We start from the raw sequence: 21,889 nt of genomic DNA on the forward strand, positions 1-21,889 counted from the left end.
TTGCACCCATGCGTATAATCTGCTATCCACATCTCAACAACAGATCCAAAGAAAGACACTAAATCATCACAAGTCTTGTTTCTTTGAAAGCTTTAGTTTCTAAGTGTTGCCTATTTTCTTCTATAACGATACTTCGCCACACCTTGTTACATTGCCATAATACTTACTTGGCTACCTTGTCTGAATACAAATGCATGTATTCGTGACAACTTTGTGGTCTTGGACAGATGACATGCCTACTTTTCGAGAATGAAAGGAACCTTATATTATGGTGTTAACTCTGGCAGATATGTTCAGTTGGGGAAAAGGTTGTTGGAGATTCTGGTTTCATGTAAATGAATATCATAATGTATGTGACAGTTATAATTTTATGACACACGTGATTATACAAGGAAATCCACCTTCATTCCATCAGACCGGTGACAGCTGGGCATGGACGGGACCCCATCCCCGACGGCTAATGTACTTACTGTTGTAGTCAGCAGGTGCTTATTGATTACTTGTCTAACACCAGGGTAACAACACGTACCTTGTTTTAACGACATCACTTACATATTCTTTGGTCAACTTATTGTTCCAGTTTGGAAAAATTCACGAAAAACTATTTTTAAATACACATACATCAACTTTTCTTCCTTGGAAGAAACTTTATCAAAACTGAGTTTGACAATATGAAACAGCTGAAATTTTAACTCAATTGCATTTTTTAGACTAAAAAAGTTCAAACAACTAAAGAAATCTGTCCACCAAATTCAGATTGTCTACTATGTTTGAGCTGGATACCAATTTCCTTTCATTCTGGAAAATGGGTGTTCTTGCATTTTCTCAGATTTGAGCAAAAACTTGAACTTAAGTCAAAACTCAGACTTAAGTTTGTTTCGAGAAATCGGGGCCTGTACTGTTTACACAAATTGTTGAGTGTCGTATGAGACCCGTAGAGCAGGATATGTGGAGTTTTCGCCAACTCTTGACTCATCACTGCTCTTAGTGATCCACTCGTATTATTTCTATCACTGTCATAATGCGCCCTACAGAAAATATCGATATCATTACGTTTATGATTGCATTGTAAACCAAAAGTCTCTGTGTTCTGTAATCTGATTGGTTGAAAAACATGATCAAATGGTATGAGATTCCCGGAAACTGCAAGACTATTCACTGCGTATTGACATGTAAACAATTGTTTTATTGTGTCATCAACAGTGGTGACGTCATTCAAATCACATTGTGAGGTAAAGTTAGAATGACGTCACAAATGAGCAACTCCAGATGCCACCATGGGAACCAGATTAATTAATGTACAAAAGTTGAACGAATTAGGATGCACTTAAAAATTGATAATCAAATAGTTGAGTTGGGGTTTACCTCAAATAGGCGTTACTTCTAGCCATGTAGCGACGATAATACGTGTGCTTGCATGATCATTTCAAGTACAAAGTCCAAATAACTTTCTTTTTTTTTTTGAACATATACACAAACATAAGCAAAATTCGTCATTTATATTTCATGGTTACAATTTATGATACAGGTGAACTTCCTTCTGGCAGTTAACTGAGAACAAATCTTTTAGATTTGTCGCTTAATAATGTGAATCCCCGGCACTAAGTGACTGATTACTGGATATATAGTGATACATGTCTGTATCAGGTCCGTATGTACGTGTTCCAAAATGTATGGCAGTCATTTGCTTATAACAAAGAAAATGATTTGTATGATAAGTTACACGGTGTTTTGAAAGGGTGTACGGGACTGTAAGCCCCTTTTAAAGTCCGTATTTCCTGCCGAAACGCCGTCGGTTCCAAATGCATTCCCGTACTTCAAATACACAATAACACCCGGAAATTGGCCAACACATGATGTTTATCTCCTAAATGGAAACTAAATATCGATTATCATGACATACCTGGTCAGTTACTGAAGGCACCCAAGTATGATTAATAAAAAAACGCTTGAAAACACTCACTGATTTATTTCAACATAACATATTTTGTCAATAAGCAACAGAAACAATAAACGTTTCATATCAATATTGTGTTCTTCAAACATATGGAAATATCACAGGTTCGCTTTGTAGATGCTAGGTGCCTTGTCATATAGTGACTATAAGTAGTATGTGAATGACTTTATCTTGAATCAAGAGACACTGAGAATAATCCTACTACGCTTACTGTATAGAAACATTAGCCGTTACTAACAATTACTAATACTCGTGAATCATCTGTATAAACAGTCAGTTCGTTTCTCAGGCCGTTTCAGTAGAAATGGCCAACTGTAATTTATCGTGTTATCAAACATGTCTGTACCTTCGCTATACAATATAGCCAATAGCCGATGGTAATTTGCCATTAATCAAACAGTTGTGTACCGTTGCTACATAAAGGTAATATTTCATGTAGTCAAACAGTAATACGAACTTTTCCGACATAATCTGACCAAAAGCCGAAGGTACAGTAATTTGCCATTTAGTCAAACAGTTGCGTACGATCTCTAAATAATACGGCCAATAGCCGACGGTGATTTTGTCAGTTAGTCAAAACGTTTTGTATGATTACTACATAATCAGGCCAATAGCCGATGGTAATTTGCCATTTAGTCAAACAATTGTGTACGATTCCTACACAATCAGGCCAACAGCCGATGGTAATATGTCATTTAGTCAAACAGCCCCTGTACGTGTCCTGCGGAGTCCCATCTATCATTTACTCCAAGCCAACGCAACCAGGGTTCCTCTAAAGTATTCTCTAAAGCCCAAGTCGGGCAGCGTCTGAACTACGCCTGGTAGCATGATCGATGCGCTGTGGAGAGTATACACTGCCGCCTAAACATGGGATTCGAACCTCGGACTTACTGATTAAAGAGGTGAACACCATCATCAAACTGAAATGTAAGGATGGCACTGCACATGGAATGCCTCCACGCTCTGCTACATGTATATAGCCGAATCATAAATACATGCGTGTTTGGTATAAATCGAGTTGGACTCTGGGGTTGAAGTTCCGAAGATCGTCGTGGTACCATGCATAAACAATACAATGTTTGTGTTTCCTAATAGGTTGTTTTTGCTGCTCTGATTATGATTTCAGTGAGTTAAGTTATATTTGACAGAAAATGGCCGACTGCCACATGTGGTTCACGTGTATCATCACCTGGGTGAAACCCATGGGTTCTTTTTCGAAGATAACCTTGTCGAATCTGACATTCCAACCTTCATTCAGCGGATCCTGCCACGAATAAAGGAGGCAAATCTCCACATCATCTCGTGTCGTTACTGCGTTTAGGACGACTATACTAAAAATATTTCAAACTTTTGTTGTCGAACAGAAGATTAAGGATACTACGCCAATGACAAACACATTTTTAGTCTCTGAGAAACAGGACACCAGACTCTTGTCGATGTTGTCTACTGACACATATCCGTACAAGAACCAGGAAATAAATGGGTCGTTGCTTACGTAATGAGATGATCACTTGAACACGCGTTTTCCATTCATGTGCGGATGTCACTGTCTATCTTGATAAATCATGAGCTTGCGGCTATATTTTTCTTTCTCACTGGCAATAAGATTATGACACGACTGAACTACAACATGGCTCCATTGTCTAACCATACACATTCTCAATCATGAATTTGTTCTCCAGTTTTCTTGCAATGTCTACCTTATGCATCTTCCTGAGAGTTTTTATTAACTGCCCCACGTCGCCCTGCCTGTTAAACCAACGCCATTTCTCCAGACTTTGTTGTGCCTGCTCCTCAGTGGTTCTGTCACGTTTGGCGGCAATCAGGTCCATGATCTCCACGTCACGCTGACGTCTGCTCCCGTCACGTGACGGAATGAAGGGCAGACGATCGTAAAGCCGCTTCCAGTCATCCCCGATTGAATGCGCCACGTACTGACAGGCATCTTGAAGTTTATCTGGCAACATATAAATATAATGGTGAAATTTAACAGTCATCTTTTCCAGTAAAGTATTAGACGTTTCCTTGTGATCGAGCCAAACGTTATGGCTGGGTGTGTAGTCACGTTTGTTGTATATACTCTTATATGCATATTATATATACTCTCATTACAATATACTTGTCAGTATACAGAAATGTTACTATGAGGGATCTTCCACGCTCTTGGGTCCCGATCTACAAAGCGTTAGTACTGCTACGTTAGTACTGCTACGTTAGCACTGCTACGTTAGTACTGCTACGTTAGTACTGCTACGTTAGTACTGCTACGTTAGCACTGCTACGTTAGTACTGCTACGTTAGCACTGCTACGTTAGCACTGCTACGTTAGTACTGCTACGTTAGCACTGCTACGTTAGTACTGCTACGTTAGTACTGCTACGTTAGCACTGCTACGTTAGTACTGCTACGTTAGTACTGTTACGGCCTATGTTCAACTATACAGTTACAATAGCTCGTAACGTTACGAACGGTTTGTAGATCGTGACCTTGGACCCCGTGCCACAAACCTATCACACTTAGACATTGCATGTATTGTGATAGTTTCAAGATGACACAGTTGCCACAAGTAGACGTGTTTGTTTTCAAATGTTAAATGCTACCATAGTCGTAAGTCTATGTTAGATCGCTTTAAGGAACAGGGCCCGGTTTGACAAGTATTCAAAACCCCGATCAAGAAAAGGGGGTGGTAACTCTATAGTTTACCAGCGACTTACGAGTGTCGTAGCACTTCGTATGCTTTGTGGAACGGCACCCTGAATATCAGACTGTTACAAACTTAAACATCGTCGATCTACTGAAATGTTAGTGAATGTGACTTGAAGCATCTGCCAGCCATCGTCTCCACCTGGTATCTATACTATATCTGCATGTGTAAGAGACTTCTCACCTTCAACCAGAGGTTCGTTCCTCTTTTCAAGGTGACGTTTTCTCAGGTACGTGGGTAACAGCTTCATGTCTCTGATCTTCCTGATGACGTCTGTCTTTTGATCTATACTGGCAATCCTCTCCTGAATTGAACTGATTTCAACGTCAATGTTATCCATCTCTTTCCTGTAACCAAAAGAATTTAAGGTATCTCATCTCAAAGGCTGTAGTTTTCATCCCTTGAATTATTTCTAAATTCTAACTCATAACCTGGAAGTCAATCTGGGACCCTGGTTGCCGTCTGACTAAATGCAACAGAAGGCCTCATCAACAACAGATGACGTCTTCTGAAGCGCGTGAAGCTGGGCTTGAATGACCCTACTCTTAACCCGTTCTCTCCTGATAAATCTGTCATATTCATTACAAAATAGCACTGTAGACGGCAATTGGTCAGTAACTTACAATGATCTCAGCATGCAATCGCTTTGTGCAAGTGGGTGTTGATTGTAGCCGAAATCTAAGATGACGATCTTATGGATTTCATTAATAATAGCGCAAAGATCGTTTTGTGAAAGCGCGGCTTGGCCGAGAGAGATGGAACATCGGACAGGGCGTCCGTTTGACTGCTCCGGCTATTCAGACAATGACCTCATTTCAGCCGATCCGAATTATCTCGAGTGAAAGTGGAAATACACATCACAAACAACTCTGGTTTCACTGAATTCCAATTCCTCGTTTCATGAGAAAATGGTTTACAAATGAATTTTATGTTTAACTCTGAAAACACTGTATTTCCATTTTTTATGTTTTATCCAGCATATCCTTAACTGAGAAATCACAGATTTCCTCTGTTTGATAAGGTCGTGAAATGACACACAATGCATCTGGCTCACTGGTTACATCTGTTTTGTGTTTTTTACTCTTATTCAGTGCAGTTATGTAACGCACAATGAGGTTGATATATCAATTCCGTATCCGTACCACCAACGTCTTCTCGCGTAGACTCGTTTTGAGATTTCCACGATTCCACGGGTTTCGTTTGTCAGAGCTCGCTGTACGACGTGTTTTGCAAGGATTGGAAGGAGCGTAATGAATTAGTGAAAACATTCTGGACTGCTGATCGCACTAAGATGGGCAATAGAACGGTACACAGTGCACAGGAAATTTAAAGTAGACTGTTCTGTACCTAATGTTTTGACTTGGACTGCATGTCATCGTGACCAGGGATCAAGGGTTGTTCCGTAGCTTGTCAAAATCTGACCTAGGGATTCACTATCGTCAATGTGTGATACCCTATGGTGTGGGGATATAGGTTCTTGAAAATCATGGAATTCGCTGTTTAACAAATACCTTGATAAAAACATTCCTCCTTCCTGACTACAAACTACACGCTGTGAAACGGTGACAAGAGGAATGCTGTATCACACATGCCTTCACCGACCTTGGAGAGTAAGGTCGGTGGTTCGATCCTTGACCCCGTCACACCAGAGCAGATTGAAAGATGGCTCTAATCGGTACCCTGTCTGGTGCTCGGCATTAAAGAGAATAGAATAAGGACAGGCTAGCTCGGAGTCTGTATGCAGTGTGTGAGTGAAACTACGACGAGATGTTGCATGGGACTAGCGCTAGCGTTGGCAGCAATGTACACTTGCGCACGCGATTACGTGAGTGTACGTGGTTGTGTTAGGGCAAAATTGTTAACGTGACATTAAACGCTACCTCACCGCACTTCACCTCACCTCATGCAACACCCTGACCTACGTTAGTACTACTGTTTCATCTGTTAATGATGTCAGCATACTTAACCCACCTCAACTCGAACTGTTTGTGTCTCAGGGTAACAACTTCCACCTTTAACTCGTACGTCCTATCGGACACCTCCTTATGCTCCTTTTTCAGTCTACTTCTTTGGCGTTTCATTGGTCGTTCACGTTCATCTAAAAGTTCAAGGTCACGTTGACATTTGTCAATCTGTCGGTCAATGTCACTTTTCTCTCGGGGAGAGTTTTTTTGCCCTCGTTTTCCTTTCTGCTCTTCCAGTTTTTCAGTACTTGCTTCCCTCTCTTTACCAAGTCTCTCGATCTTTAACTCAACTGTCTCCAGTCGTCGTTTTGTCTTAATTTTCTCCTGTTTATAAATGTTATACTCCTTTTCCAATTTAACCCTTGACCGTTGCATTTTATCAATTTGCTGAGAATTGTGTGATTTCTTGTCATGCAAAGTAGCAATGTCATTTTGCAGCTTTTCCTTATAAGAATTATTAAACTGAATTTCTTGATTGAGTTTTTCCGGGTACGAAGCATCATCTTGCACCCACTTTTTCAGCATCTCAGAAATCTCACTGAACGTGGCGGTGATGTCCTCCATCAAAGTCCCATGTTCCTGGCCCTCGAATACGAACTTGTAAAACGGGCTCTTCAGTTCCCCATACCGCAAGATGCTGTGGTTCACGGCGTTCAACTTTTCATCAATCTCCACCTTGTGCGACGCTATAGCCGCCTCATAGTCTTTTATAGGTGTGACCTCATGTGGCCTTGAATCCTCCTCGAAGCTCAGGCAGTACTTGTACATATGGTCATTCACACAGGAAACGAGCTTATTGCGCATGACCGGAACCATTAGCTCGAAATCTCTAGCACGGTGACATAAATGGAGTAAGGTTTTGAACTGTTGACTCCTCTTGGTTTTCTTGTCGATGATCTTTGTGTTGGTGATGTCTACAAACTCCTTCCATGTTGAGAGAGAGTCTTTGTCCATCTCCCATTCCTCGAGTAATTTGTCCATGCATTCTGAGCATGCGTGATAGTCGATGGACTTCCCCTCAAAGTGCTCCCTGTTGAACTTCCGGATGCCATAGTTCACTTCATGTATAATGTCGTTGATCCTGCGGTGCTCCGCCTGCCGGGATGGAGGTGTCTTGATGTCCCGCTTCCGTTGTCGACCTCGTTGGGGCATGCTAGTTCCTGGTCAGACTGGGCGTGTCACGAAGATTGCATCTCAATGGGGCCTGAAATGAAGATAAGCAGACATAAATATTGCAGGGCGTATATATTTTATAGAAATACATTTGACCTCCTGTATTTTATATATACATACAAGTGATTTCTTCAGGTACATAGCAGCAAATAAACGATCGAGACGAATTCCGACATTCGTGCTTGCCAAAACTCCTTTATAAACATAAGGCCTTTCGCCGCTCAACGGCTCTCCGGAGCATAGGCGACGCACAACGGTAGTATCTGTGTCGTCATCATACGTATGACGTTACGTTTAGTGACAATAGCAGGAGTCATAGGTGACAGAAACATTGTGACGTCACCGTCTCATTGACGTCATAGTTGGTAACAACAGTGTTTGACGTAAATACTTTATTGTTTCAGTGCACAAATACATACTGAGGCCCACTGGGAAAAACACAAACGTAGACTTTTGAATTAGGCATATGTCTTAAAAACAGTGCATTTACGCCTAAACATACTGTTATAAATAACGTCATTATAAAGTTACATCACAGTATGCTTTTAACAGAGATTTCATATGGATGCGGAAAGGGGTTCTTTTCCGCTTCTATCTACTCTCTTGTATCTGTAATCACTCTTAGCGCTAAGAGCCATTCGTTGACATTAACTTACGACTATCTTAGCGCTAACAGAGCTTAGAAAATCTAGGCCCTGGTGGTTTTCTTACATATGGAAAGACATAACTTTATATATGATATACATGATATAAACGTGTGACACTTAGATACATGAGATGGGTTAGTTCAGTAGTGAAAGTCCTCGCTCGTCCCACCGAAGATTCAGGTTCGATTTTCCCCATGGGCACACTGTGTAGAGTTCATTTATTGTGTCTGTATTACTGGATCACTGCAGAAAGAGACACAGCATTATCTGCACTAACCCTCTTACCAATTCACTCACTCCTTAAAAATAGTTTCTTAGATAAGGTGAGTTATCGGTACCGGTAACGGCAGCACAGACACAACAGCCTCATTTCACAAAGCGATCGTAGCGCTAAGACGATCGTAACTCCCATACTTTAACACAGACTTACGACAGTCGTAGCTCTAAGATGATCGTAACTCCCATACTTTAACACAGACTTACGACAGTCGTAGCGCTAAGACGATCGTAACTCCCATACTTTAACACAGACTTACGACAGTCGTAGCGCTAAGACGATCGTAACTCCCATACTTTAACACAGACATACGACAGTCGTAGCTCTAAGACGATCGTAACTCCCATACTTTAACACAGACATACGACAGTCGTAGCTCTAAGATGATCGTAACTCCCATACTTTAACACAGACTTACGACAGTCGTAGCTCTAAGATGATCGTAACTCCCATACTTTAACACAGACTTACGACAGTCGTAGCTCTAAGATGATCGTAACTCCCATACTTTAACACAGACATACGACAGTCGTAGCTCTAAGATGATCGTAACTCCCATACTTTAACACAGACTTACGACAGTCGTAGCTCTAAGATGGTCGTAACTCCCATACTTTAACGCAGACTTACGACAGTCGTAGCGCTAAGACGATCGTAACTCCCATACTTTAACGCAGACTTACGACAGTCGTAGCGCTAAGACGATCGTAACTCCCATACTTTAACACAGACTTACGACAGTCGTAGCTCTAAGACGATCCTAACTCCCATACTTTAACACAGACTTACGACAGTCGTAGCGCTAAGACGATCGTAACTCCCATACTTTTACACAGACTTACGACAGTCGTAGCTCTAAGATGATCGTAACTCCCATACTTTAACACAGACTTTCGACAGTCGTAGCTCTAAGATGATCGTAACTCCCATACTTTAACACAGACTTTCGACAGTCGTAGCTCTAAGATGATCGTAACTCCCATACTTTAACACAGACTTACGACAGTCGTAGCTCTAAGATGATCGTAACTCCCATACTTTAACACAGACATACGACAGTCGTAGCTCTAAGATGATCGTAACTCCCATACTTTTACACAGACTTACGACAGTCGTAGCTCTAAGATGGTCGTAACTCCCATACTTTAACACAGACTTACGACAGTCGTAGCGCTAAGACGATCGTAACTCCCATACTTTAACGCAGACTTCCGACAGTCGTAGCTCTAAGATTATCGTAACTCCCATACTTAAAATAGACTAACGACAGTGGCAATGCTACGGTCTCTTTGCATATGTGTCCAAGGCCAGGAGAACAGGATAGATGTATCCAGGATTGAGAATTGAAAAAACAATGTCATGTATGTCAGCCGTTTTGTTGGTTCTCATATCTAAGTGAATATATCATTTCTCAGTTCTGCAGATACCAGATGACGTTGTTCATGAAGACAGACATATTTTACATTGTTTGTGTTGAATCATCATAGAATGCCGAGACACATCGAGACGCAGGAAACAACATCAGTTCCAAACCACATCGAGAGGCAAGAAAACAACATAGAGAGCCGAGACACATCGAGACGCAGGAAACAACATCAGTTCCAAACCACATCGAGAGGCAAGAAAACAACATAGAGAGCCGAGACACATCGAGACGCAGGAAACAACATCAGTTCCAAACCACATCGAGAATCAAGAAAACAACATAGAGAGCCGAGACACATCGAGACGCAGGAAACAACATCAGTTCCAAACCACATCGAGAGGCAAGAAAACAACATAGAGAGCCGAGACACATCGAGACGCAGGAAACAACATCAGTTCCAAACCACATCGAGAGGCAAGAAAACAACATAGAGAGCCGAGACACATCGAGACGCAGGAAACAACATCAGTTCCAAACCACATCGAGAGGCAAGAAAACAACATAGAGAGCCGATACACATCGAAAAGCAAGGAAACAACATCAGTTCCAAACCACATCGAGAGGCAAGAAAACAACATAGAGAGCCGATACACATCGAGACGCAGGAAACAACATCAGTTCCAAACCACATCGAGAGGCAAGAAAACAACATAGAGAGCCGAGACACATCGAGACGCAGGAAACAACATCAGTTCCAAACCACATCGAGAGGCAAGAAAACAACATAGGGAGCCGAGACACATCGAGACGCAGGAAACAACATCAGTTCCAAACCACATCGAGAGGCAAGAAAACAACATAGAGAGCCGATACACATCGAAAAGCAAGGAAACAACATAGAGTGCCGATACACATCGAGTAGCAAGGAAATAGCACAGATCTCATCGAGAGGCAGGATGCAAACTAGCTGTCCCGAGACAAACAGTCTCCCCAAAACACATTTCAAAGCCACGCCATTGAAGAAAAATATATTAACATCAATGCACTTTCGTAACACCACACGGAAAGTACTAGTTTCGTCCATAGGGGATCGAATCTCTGTTTGGACAACAATTTCAGAAATAAAAATCTAGACTTATTGACAATGTCTTTATGATTTTGTGTTATGATGAAGATATATTTCAAATTTGAACGAAATCGGTGAGGAAATGAGTACGTTAGAAAATTCTACGCATTACATAAAATATAAAGTGTATTTCATATCTTATATCATAGCATGCACATATATCCTAATTACAACATATACAGAAACAAAATATGATTGCAAAAGTTTGGATTTATATATATTTTTTTAAATTATTGTCCAAACAGAGATGCGAACCTCTGGTTTCGCCATGCATTCTATTTCACACATTATGATAAAACATATTACACAACGACATTCTGGAGTAGGACATTAAAATCAATATGTCTGTATGCAGATGACTTCTATGAAGTACCGAGATCACGTGACTAAAACAAGACGCCGAGGTTGCATGTTAACGGGTGCTCCGTGTCCCCTACAGGTGTACTTCAAACAGTAGCTAACCTCAGTCTGTAAGGGACTACAGGCTGACTAGGTGAGATAACGGGGTCAAATATCAACTCTGGCATGTCAATTAATATCTGTGTCGCCATGATTGATTGACGCGCGAAGATTGGCAAGATCGATATTGTCACGACACATGTGCCGTTGTTAATGCATTTTCTGGAATCTTAGAGAAGGGGTCACTTGTAGAGGTTAACACTTTCATGTTTATAGAAACTTGAACACCTGTTAATCAAATATAAACTGCATGAACACTTTATAAAAATAAAATGTTTACACAAGAGCATGTCGGGTCTCGATTACCTGTCCAAACAGATTCCGTTGGACATAACAGGTGAATAAGTGACGACAAGTATATGAACAGATCGTTGAAAATGTGATGACACCATGCAGGTGTTCGCGAGGCATGTCCTGTTCTACAAATAAAGCGCCCCTCGGCAACTCAACCAACGGCAGCTTATGAACAATCGTGTCTGAAAAAATATCAGAAATCCCATTGGAGCAACGAACGAGAGAAAGAGCGTTAGGAGTAGTTAATCTCGACGTAGAAATCCCCATAATGGGGGAAGAATTAAATATATAACCGCCTTTTTTCAAACAATAATCGTTTCTTATTAGGACAGGGACGGAGGGGTAGTCTAGTGGTTAAAGCGTTAGCTCGTCACGCTGAAGACCCCGGTTCGACTCCCAACATGGGTACGATGTGTGAGTCCACCGTCGAGTTACTGTTGAAATAGTGCTCATATTAGGGGTGAAATGGAAATGGGAAATTTTTGTAGTCTGTTTTATCTCTGAAAATGATATCTGAAAATGACCCACACAAAATATGTATGAACTCAAAACATACATGCAACAGTAAAGCGACTTCAGAGAACGCGTCTTCAGCTAAGGGAAATAAATTAGGTCACAGGAACTTCCCATTGCAGCATTAAGCCACAAAGGTTATTACCTGATACGGTTGATGTCTTTGTGAGCTCCAACGACACCGTTCCCCACTTAGATATAGTACTGACACCGATAGGCAAGATGTGGAAAACAATCGGGACACGCCAATAGTTTCCACGATATTACCTTTAATCCAGTTCTATACGATGTCTTTTATCACAATTTAAATGCTATCAGGAGTCGCCAATTGAAAATATAATATCTTCACGGTGGTCAGTGATAGAGGATGGCCTTTGAACACATCAACAGAAATACCTTGTCCAAGGTTATGGAGATTCTAAGCTGATCCATGCACATCTGTGTATCTATCCAACTGTATAACGACCCAGAGGAAGGTTGAAAGCGTGACAAGGTATTCAAACCAAATTTCCATCAATAAAGCCTTGAGTCATTTTTCTCAGAATAGACAATGAATGGCGTTGACTGTTCCACGACACAAAAATACCTCCTATCAAATGCTAAGCGACGCCGAGGGGTTTACAAAGGTAATCCACAGATTTGTGTTTCCATACAGGTGAGAGTTGGTATTCCAACCTGTAAAGACTGTAGGGAACGTACTCACAGCTCACACCATCCACCAGTACTGGTTGAGTGGAGCACATGTCTCATGCCGTCTACCCATCAAACAGCACAGAGTATATCCTGTGTTTCCCATGCAGACAATGCGGGAAATCAAGCCTGGAGAAAGTAGACTGCTGTGTTTTGTTCACCGGTGTGGTATCAAATACCACGTCACGGCAGCGACAGCACCACGGTTGACAGCTACCTGCTGCCTGTCTCGTCAACGTCACGCTACATTGTGTTCTCTAATGAGCTACAGTTACCTCCAACTTTCTCGTTCACAGGGTAGATGGAGTTTTACGCTTACACTATGAATATAGTATAGTGTTAGAAAACAAATAATCCCATTTAAATTGAAAGGGATCGAGCCCCAATGAGATGGGAAAACATGAACCTGAGGAAATGTAGACTTGCTTCAATTGTGTTTTAGTATTGAAGGCAGTAAGGAAAATAGTATGGTCTAAGGACAGACTCAGAGTGGGTGTTGTCTTATAAGGAATCAAAGTTTGAGTTTCGAGGACGGATTGTGAAAGCTACTAAAATATACAGTCCATAATTTACTGAAATAAACACTAATGCCCAAACTTGTAAGAACAGATGGCGGTTTCTTACAGACACGTGTCAAAATATAACACTTATACATTCATATTCATTTAAAAGTATAACATTAAGCACACATTAAATATTTGAAAAATTAGGTGACCTCCAAGGGAATATACTAGTATTAAACGCTCGTTTGTTACCAAAACAAACACAAACCGATCTAGTTTCCCCAGTTTCTCCCCACCATACCCACCATATACGCACCAGCCATACACTATATACAAACCAGTCCTAAACCAGTCCTATCCAGCACATACATAGCAGTCATACTCCCCATACACGAATCAGTCCTATCCACCATTTAGGCCCCATATAGCACCCTGAAAATCTAACGGCTGCACCCTAATGGTTGGCGACCAGGTGGCAATGGGCGCCAAGTTGCCGTATTTCCTGTCATTCCACAGTGCATGGTAATGACGTTCCGAATGATGGATTACCCTTCTATAATCATGCTCGATTAAGCATGTGTTCAAGGATATCGGCAATTATGGTTGGCGGAGCTTTGTGATTATTTTTCGATACATCAGTGGTTTGTATGCAAGCGTTAACGACATTATGCGCCAGTGTTAAGGGTTCCATTCTGTCTGTGTCCAAGGTTTTATACAAGCCAAGATGTACCATTCTGTCTCTGTCGAGGGTTTTATCCAAAGGTAGATTTACAATCCTGTGTCGAGGGTTTTATCCAAACCAAGATTTATCATTCTAGTTTGAGGGCTTTTTCCAAGCCAAAATGTTCCATTATGTCTGTTTCGGGGCTTTTGTTCAAGTCTAGAGTTACCATTCTGTCTACTTCGAGGGTTTTATCCCAGTCAAAATGTGCATTCCATCTGATTATTATTTATTCCAGCCTATTTGACCACTGACCTTCTCTATTGTTATCTCGCTAATCACACATTAACTCTCTGGTCGAACCACTTTTATTCTTACTACTAACTTCGTTTCCGAATGCAGAATGATGACTGAAAGTCCTTCAGGTGTGTCCTTAATTTAAATCGAATTAGAAGTTAATGTTATGTATTTGCTTACAATCTTTCCATCAAAATGACAGCGCCATCAATAAAAATCTAACATTCCTCTAATTTTGTTCCTGTGCAAATGATAATCTACGGTTACTGAGAATGGAGTGAGCACAAGGGAAATAACTCAAGAATATGAGTTTAAGGCATGGTCAGTGGGAACAGGACCTTCCAGACAGGGGCCACCTTACGGACATTGGGATCCAAGAGATGCCGGGCATAATCATAGGGAATCGATTCACAGACATGGGGATTGCGTCGCATATCGCTGCCATCTTTGATATATCCAGTTTCCGATCCTACGTTAATTATTAAACCCTTCTGTGTTTCCGCTCATTCAAAAAAGCCATACTTACACATACATATTGTCCCCATTTCTATGCTCCAGTCAATCATGCTGTACGTTGTGGTGGTTCAGCACCCCCACAACATAAAACGTGTGCGGAATAGATCAAATGCAGATCTGACATTGACGCTATCGACGAAAGGACACCGAGTTTCTGTATTAAGGACTCATTCAGTTACTGAGAAATGGTAAGGGCGATAGATCTGTTGTTGCTTCAGAGGCGGACAACATAGAAGGGGCACAGATAACAAGTAAATATGTATCGTTGTTTGTGTAATGTGTGGTGAACGTCGATAGCTACCATGTACGAATTATGTATTTCCAGTGTAAAGCATTATGTATTTAATAACTTACTCGGACTCTCGAAATGAATGTATAATAGAATGCATGTAGACTTACATCGTAAGGATAGCTAAATATTGCTACTTAAAAAGTGACACAAAACGACCAGTGACTTCGGAACCTTCCACGGCAAATGACACTGGTAACAGTGACACACATTGACCGATGTCTGTGACAAACGACACAAGACTTTGGGAGACAGTTACACACACTGACCCCTGACTTCAGGACGCGGTGACACTAAATGTTCAATGACTTCAGGAGACAGTGGCACACAATGACCCATGACTTCAGGACACAGTTGCACATAATGATCCGTGACTTCAGTAAACGTCTACACACAATGACCCCTAACTTCGGGTCACGGTTACACACACTGACACATGACTTCAGGTCAAGGTGACACACAATGACACATGACTTCAGGACACGGTTACACACAATGACCCATGACTTCAGGTCACGGTGACACACAAAATGTCCAGTGACAGATAAATAACTCCCCATGATCCAGCCCATAGTCTTATGGATCCCAGGCATAAACATTTGACTTCAACACATAAGCATGGTTGTCTATGACTGGCGCTATATGTTCGACAGTTATCTCAATACCTCTAACCCCTGCCATCACATGAAAAATGTGTTTCAAATGCTGCAAAGTAATGGGTTTTTTGTGTGTATGCATATACTGAATTATCGCTCGTACTGTAATGCATCGCACAAATACTTTGAATCTTTTTTGCAAATGTGTTACATGTACGCACTGTATTCATGTACAAGAGCATGTGCCCCATGACAAGAACATTCAAAACAGTATACACCAATGTTTGAAGGCGGGTAAAAATGACAAGAATAACCACAAAAAACAATACACAGATTGATAATTGATAATGCGATGGGGATATATTCGATATGGATTTCTATGGTTATATTTCGGATCTTAGATCTGTAGTCTGGTGGAAACTGTTTTCAGCCTAACACTGTTTTGATAACGTTTGTGATTGTTTGTTCAAGAGATAGATAGATAGATAGATAGATAGATAGATAGATAGATAGATAGATAGAATTATAAACCAAAATTAATCATACACACAGATATTGTGCACGTTTTGTTGGTCTGCAGTAAAGAGAACTCAAACATACCACGACTCATACATACCACGATCAAGCGCTCGTGTTGTTATTCTACACAGTTATCCACAGCGAGTATTACAATTCTCATGGAGCATATGAACTTCATGACTACTATGCGTGTAGGTTTAACGTTGTTTTCATCGATGTAAGGGCAAGATTTGTTGTGTGTTTCTCAACGCCCGATCGAACTTCCGTATTTCATTCAGAAATAAAATGTGAAGGGTCTCTCGGGCGATGAAATGAGAATTTTGTTTTTTCATTTTATCACCGCCGACTCGAACTTATACCACCACATCATATAAAATATTTATCTGTCTAAAATGTTTGGAGCAGTCGCTGTCACAAGTCCAAAGAACGCGAGAATTTGTAATAAAAATTATAATAAATGAGAATTAAGAGCATGATTTGGATAGTTTTGTCTGTATTTTCTCCGGACGGACCGACCGACCCGTGTTCAGAATCTGGTGGCAACGTGAACGCTATAAAAGAAATAATGGCATGATATTACGTCGTGATTGTGAACGTAGACCTTTTCGTACTTGTGATAGATAATGCAAACACTTTTCATTCCTTTTATACAGACCCAGGAAATGTACATGTAATGTAGACTGTGACCTAGAAGGTGGTGGCCGACAGTATTGGCAAGATACCACCTTTGTGGATGACGACGTCTTCATTCTGTTCTGATGCGAGGTTTGGTACAGACCCTTGTCCTACGAAGACTTCTGGATCTACACCGGAATATGAGAGCAGAACAGAATGAAGACGTTTTCCTCCATAACGACCCTTGAAGATCCGGGTTAGAATGAAACCTCCGTAACCTATGCTTGCCGTAAAAGCCAACTAAAGGGGATCGGGTTGTCAGACTCGCCTACGTAGTTACCACATGTCACTGTGTCCCATGTGTGTAGCTGGATGATCATATTTTTGATCACTGGATTGTCTGGTTTTTAAAAGGAAATTTCATTTGAAACAATTTATGCATGAACAAGAGGCTTCAGTTGTACCTTCTTTTCTTACTTAACTTTATACATCTGTGGAGTTTGGGGGTATGTATAGTGGTTATGTGAACAATGAAGGGCTGGTCTACAGGTGTGTGGTTTTACCTACCGGGGTTGTTCATTGAAAATATAAAAATGAAATCGAAAGGTTGAAAAACAGAAATGTATTTATTTATGTATTTGACGCATGTTTGTTTTCGGTTGTTTTTTGTTGTGTTGTTTTGTTTTTTGTTTGTTTGTTTAGTTTATTTTTTTCTCTTTTTTTGGGTGTGTGTGTTTATTTGCCATTGCTTTTGGTTTAGATGAGTGCATATATTTGTTGTTGATGGTCTTAGTTTTAGAAAATACGCTGTTGCTTCAAACACCATTCTTTCTCACTGCAAGCAGGTGCTGCATCTACAATATAACAATGCTTGTAATACGCTATCCAAGCTAGTCCTCTGATTATTTTTGTTGGTCATGTCACGCATGTCAGTTCCTACCTTGCATTAGACTAACGCAAAGTTTCGAATATATATAATTTTTGAAGTAACAAACAAACCCATTTAAACTGAAAAGGAGACGGAGACCAGAGAAACCTGGGTAAATGTAGACTTGCTTCATTTAGGACTCTCCAGAGAGGTCTAGGCAGTAGGGAAAGTATTGTGATTGGGGGACTATGTAACAGTTAATCTAGACTTGCTTCATTTAAGGCTTTGGCAGTTCAGAGAGGGCTAGGCAGTAGGGGAAATAATGAGATTCAGGGATTGTGAGACAGGGAATCTAGACTTGCTTCTTTATGGGTTCTAGCAATTCAGAGAGGCCTAAGCAGTAGGGAAATAATATGATTCAGGGACTGACAGACAGCGAATCTAGACTTGCTTCATTAATGGTTTTAGCACTTCAGAGAGGACTAGGCAGTAGGGAAATAATATGATTCAGGGACTGTGAGACAGACTAGACTTCCATGGACTGAAAGAGATATAATACAGACGTTGTCTAGCGGCAAATATGAAACATGTAACAACACGGATATACGCTTGTCACAGTCCTCGGCACACACTCCGGTCTTGTGTACACACTCCATATCCCAGCTTAGCTTTTGGGGCTATGCGGAGTGCTCGGTACACAAATAACCGGAATAATCGATAATCAATCAATTGGAAATCATACAAATCAATACGAACACCGCTGTTGTCAGCAAAGGCTCTGCTTTTTGTGCCTACAAGGGTGAAATGTTGTCCAGATGTATGTCATAATGTTCATTTTCTGTTTGAACAGTGAATAGGATCTGTTGCGAGATTCTTCTTTGTTTAAAAGGAACATGTTCGGCTGTTCATGACGTATCGTCATCATCATCACTATCACCATCACCATCACCATCACCATCACCATCATTACGGCACCATAATGGTTTATGTTGAATAAGGTTTACATGGCAGATTTAAATGACACTGCAAGGCCAACGTTGTAAATTTTCTAATGATGTGCGTTATACTTACTTAACAATAACATCGGACCTAATATCAAAGTTATTGTGTTGAATAAAACTTAAAAGTCAATTTTAAAACTAAACGATTGTTCGTTCACCTTGAGCTTTTCAAGAATTGATGAATAATGCGTGCTTCCATTGTTTTATAGTCCTACAGTATAACGTTATGAGTTGCAAACTAGTTATAATTATATTTATACCCGTGGCCTCCCTCAAAGCCTTTGATTGACCAAAGATCTTCCAAGTGATACACATTCCCATGTGTGTTGTGGTTTCTATACATGGGTCCGTGGTCCAGTTCCTGCAGATCTGCCAGGAGAGGGTGGTTCGATTCCCTACCCCGTCATTAGATGGTACTTGTTATTTCCCTGCCTGGCGGTGGACAGTCAATATACTGTTTCCTATAGGGATATAATGTTTGGTTCTTCGTTAACCTCAAGTTTCCATTGCAGTTTAAAGTTAAACTGGAACGAGGTATATTATGGGGTTGATACGACAAACGGTCGCAAGTCCGGTCCAGTATCACACACACACACACACACACACACACACACACACACACACACACACACACACGTGCATGCGCCTAAGAGTTCATTCTGGTATAAGGACAACTACTTAGAACCATTTTTAAATCCCCATTAACCTTTGATTGAATTAGTTCTATACGCCACGTATATACATGCATGTTGTATGCGAATCACATTCTTAGAATGTGAAAATGATACACGTCTGACGTTTACAAAATATATTTTCAAAAGTTGCCTCATCCCTTACAGTTTTCAAACACACAGATTCGAATTAATGGTCAATGTACTATTCATTGGGGTTATTTTGATTTTTAAAGTTTAACGTGATTCCGCTGTTTGAGGAGATTTTTTACACCGTTACCTACGACTCTTGCGGAAAATGGACACAGTGTATTCTCATGATCATTTCTCAAAATATCTTCAGTGAAATCAGTGATAGGTACAAAGATGTCAAACCACCTCCTCCCCTCAGCGATTTGGTAATTATCAAGCCTTCACACGTTACTTATCAAATTCTTTCACAACACCTTAAAAAGGTTCCTCATATGAAGGAAAAATAAGTAATTAACTTACCTGTATCCATAGTCCGTCGATAGGTATTGGTCCCGACACAAATTCACCACGCTGTAACTAAGAGAGACGGGGTAAAAGAACCACCCCTTCACATACCACCTTTCCTTTCAGACCTGACCCTACTTATCGGCGAATCTACCCGCCTCCAGCACAGCACACCTCTCTCCACCCTTTAAGATTTTAGTAAACGGTCGTTATACAGGCCTTTTGACTGAGCTGAGTATATCAGATCAATAGCTATCGCTTTAGCCGACCGACGGGTCTCAATAACGGTTTGTGTTTGCATTTTGTATATGCGATACCCACGTCGTCGCTTTGGGTCTTAGAAAGTCCTGTTTTATTATCCCCATAAATTTAGATTCCAATCATGATTGAATAGACCGGGGGTCAAGCGTTCCCCCGATACAGGTACGCCAAGATAAAGATATTTCAACCTGCCACTGTGCTCCCTTTCATCCTGAGAGAGTTATTAGAATAATGTTGCAACACCTTCTAGAAATGAAGGTAGAAATCAGTGTGTGCTTCAACAAAGTAAACACAGTATTCATGTATAGACATACACTTGATCAGGCTCCATCTTATTAAACACAATCGAAATTATACAAACATGATAAAAAAAATCATTATTAGAAATATTGTCCTAATATGTTGAGAAAAATGTGTGCATATTTCATGTATTTGTGACATCCGAGGGAATTTTTTTATTTATTTATATTTAAAATCGGATTGGAAACAATGTCAATTTCTTGTACAGATCACATTTCGGTTGTATTCTGAATCAGTTATGCGGAGACATATATATGTGCCTGTTCTTCCTTGCTCGCTTAAAGCCCGACTTCCTTGTTGAACGCCAACACTCTCGGAATCATTGAGGTTATTGCTGGGTGTGAACGCCCTGACATTATTTTACATCATGTATGAACACTTACTGTACAGAAAACTGAATGGCAGTACAGGGGAATCTGTCAAAACTGGCATCTGTCCAATTCGTCAAGTTGTCAATATTGGCATACAATCTCTGCCCAGTCCATGGCTTGTACATTTACCATCAGCTCTAAAATCCAGCACCAAGTCTAAGTAAACTTAGTCTCAGTGTATTTCGTAGACTAACAGCTAGTCTCTGAAATAAACATATTTTACTGAAAAAACGTTCTTAGTGAAAAAATAATAATATAATGAAATGGAGCCCTGAGACTTTCTTCATTTTCATTTTGAAGCTATGGAAATCTTGACTTGCCGCATTTTCTAGACTTGCGTGGGCTTTCTTGGATATATATACTTCAGGGTCTGTACGACACACTGTATTTCGTTACCCTCCACCACTGAGACTCAGTAGTGGAGTGTAAAGAAAAGTACTGAGGATAAGTTTACTTAGACTGATCCAGCACCTTGTCTAAACCGGATTATTCCTTCAGTCCCAATAATTGTCGGTTTCGACAGCTTCCATGATGATGATGATGATGATGATGATGATCATGCACTGAAAACGTGCGTGCACAATTGTCTTTTCCGGTCATTAGCTTTAAACCGTTCAATATTTCTTCACCAAACTTGGCACATAGATGTGTCTGGTGATGAACTGGTGCCTTTTGATCGTTTGGGATTTCTGATTACATGTATAATACTTTTTGCGTTGCTAAGGCAGCAAGGTTGACTTTGACTGAATTCGTTTTGGTGCTCTTTTCCTGACC

General features: G+C 40.6%; 1 protein-coding gene across 2 annotated transcripts; it reads right to left on the reverse strand.

The window, feature by feature from the left end:
* Positions 1 to 1,949: 1,949 nt before the first annotated feature.
* On the reverse strand, positions 1,950 to 20,480 carry LOC137272313 (myosin heavy chain, cardiac muscle isoform-like). Of its 2 annotated transcripts, none has more exons than XM_067804678.1 (4): positions 20,199 to 20,480; positions 6,633 to 7,829; positions 4,845 to 5,008; positions 1,950 to 3,914 (listed from the first exon to the last, which is right to left on the reverse strand). In XM_067804678.1, the coding sequence occupies exons 2-4, from the start codon at positions 7,775 to 7,777 to the stop codon at positions 3,601 to 3,603; spliced, it is 1,623 nt and encodes a 540-aa protein (XP_067660779.1). In that variant the 5' UTR covers positions 7,778 to 7,829; positions 20,199 to 20,480; the 3' UTR covers positions 1,950 to 3,600. The 2 variants fall into 2 exon arrangements, with proteins under 2 accessions (XP_067660779.1, XP_067660780.1); XM_067804679.1 differs by lacking the exon at positions 20,199 to 20,480 and adding an exon at positions 12,877 to 13,100 and having other exon boundaries at positions 1,955 to 3,914.
* Between the last annotated feature and the right edge of the window lie 1,409 nt (positions 20,481 to 21,889).

This window comes from Haliotis asinina, chromosome 2 (assembly GCF_037392515.1).
Source record: "Haliotis asinina isolate JCU_RB_2024 chromosome 2, JCU_Hal_asi_v2, whole genome shotgun sequence".
In the NCBI taxonomy this organism is placed as follows: Eukaryota; Metazoa; Mollusca; class Gastropoda; order Lepetellida; family Haliotidae; genus Haliotis; species Haliotis asinina.

Excerpts from the sequence above, each read along its gene's own strand:
- LOC137272313 (XM_067804678.1), bottom strand. The coding sequence starts at position 7,777 with ATGCCCCAACGAGGTCGACAACGGAAGCGGGACATCAAGACACCTCCA. Across the intron at positions 5,009-6,632 it reads CACAAACAGTTCGAGTTGAG|GAAAGAGATGGATAACATTG; the intron begins GTGGGTTAAGTA and ends TTTTGGTTACAG. Across the intron at positions 3,915-4,844 it reads GAACGAACCTCTGGTTGAAG|ATAAACTTCAAGATGCCTGT; the intron begins GTGAGAAGTCTC and ends ATATGTTGCCAG.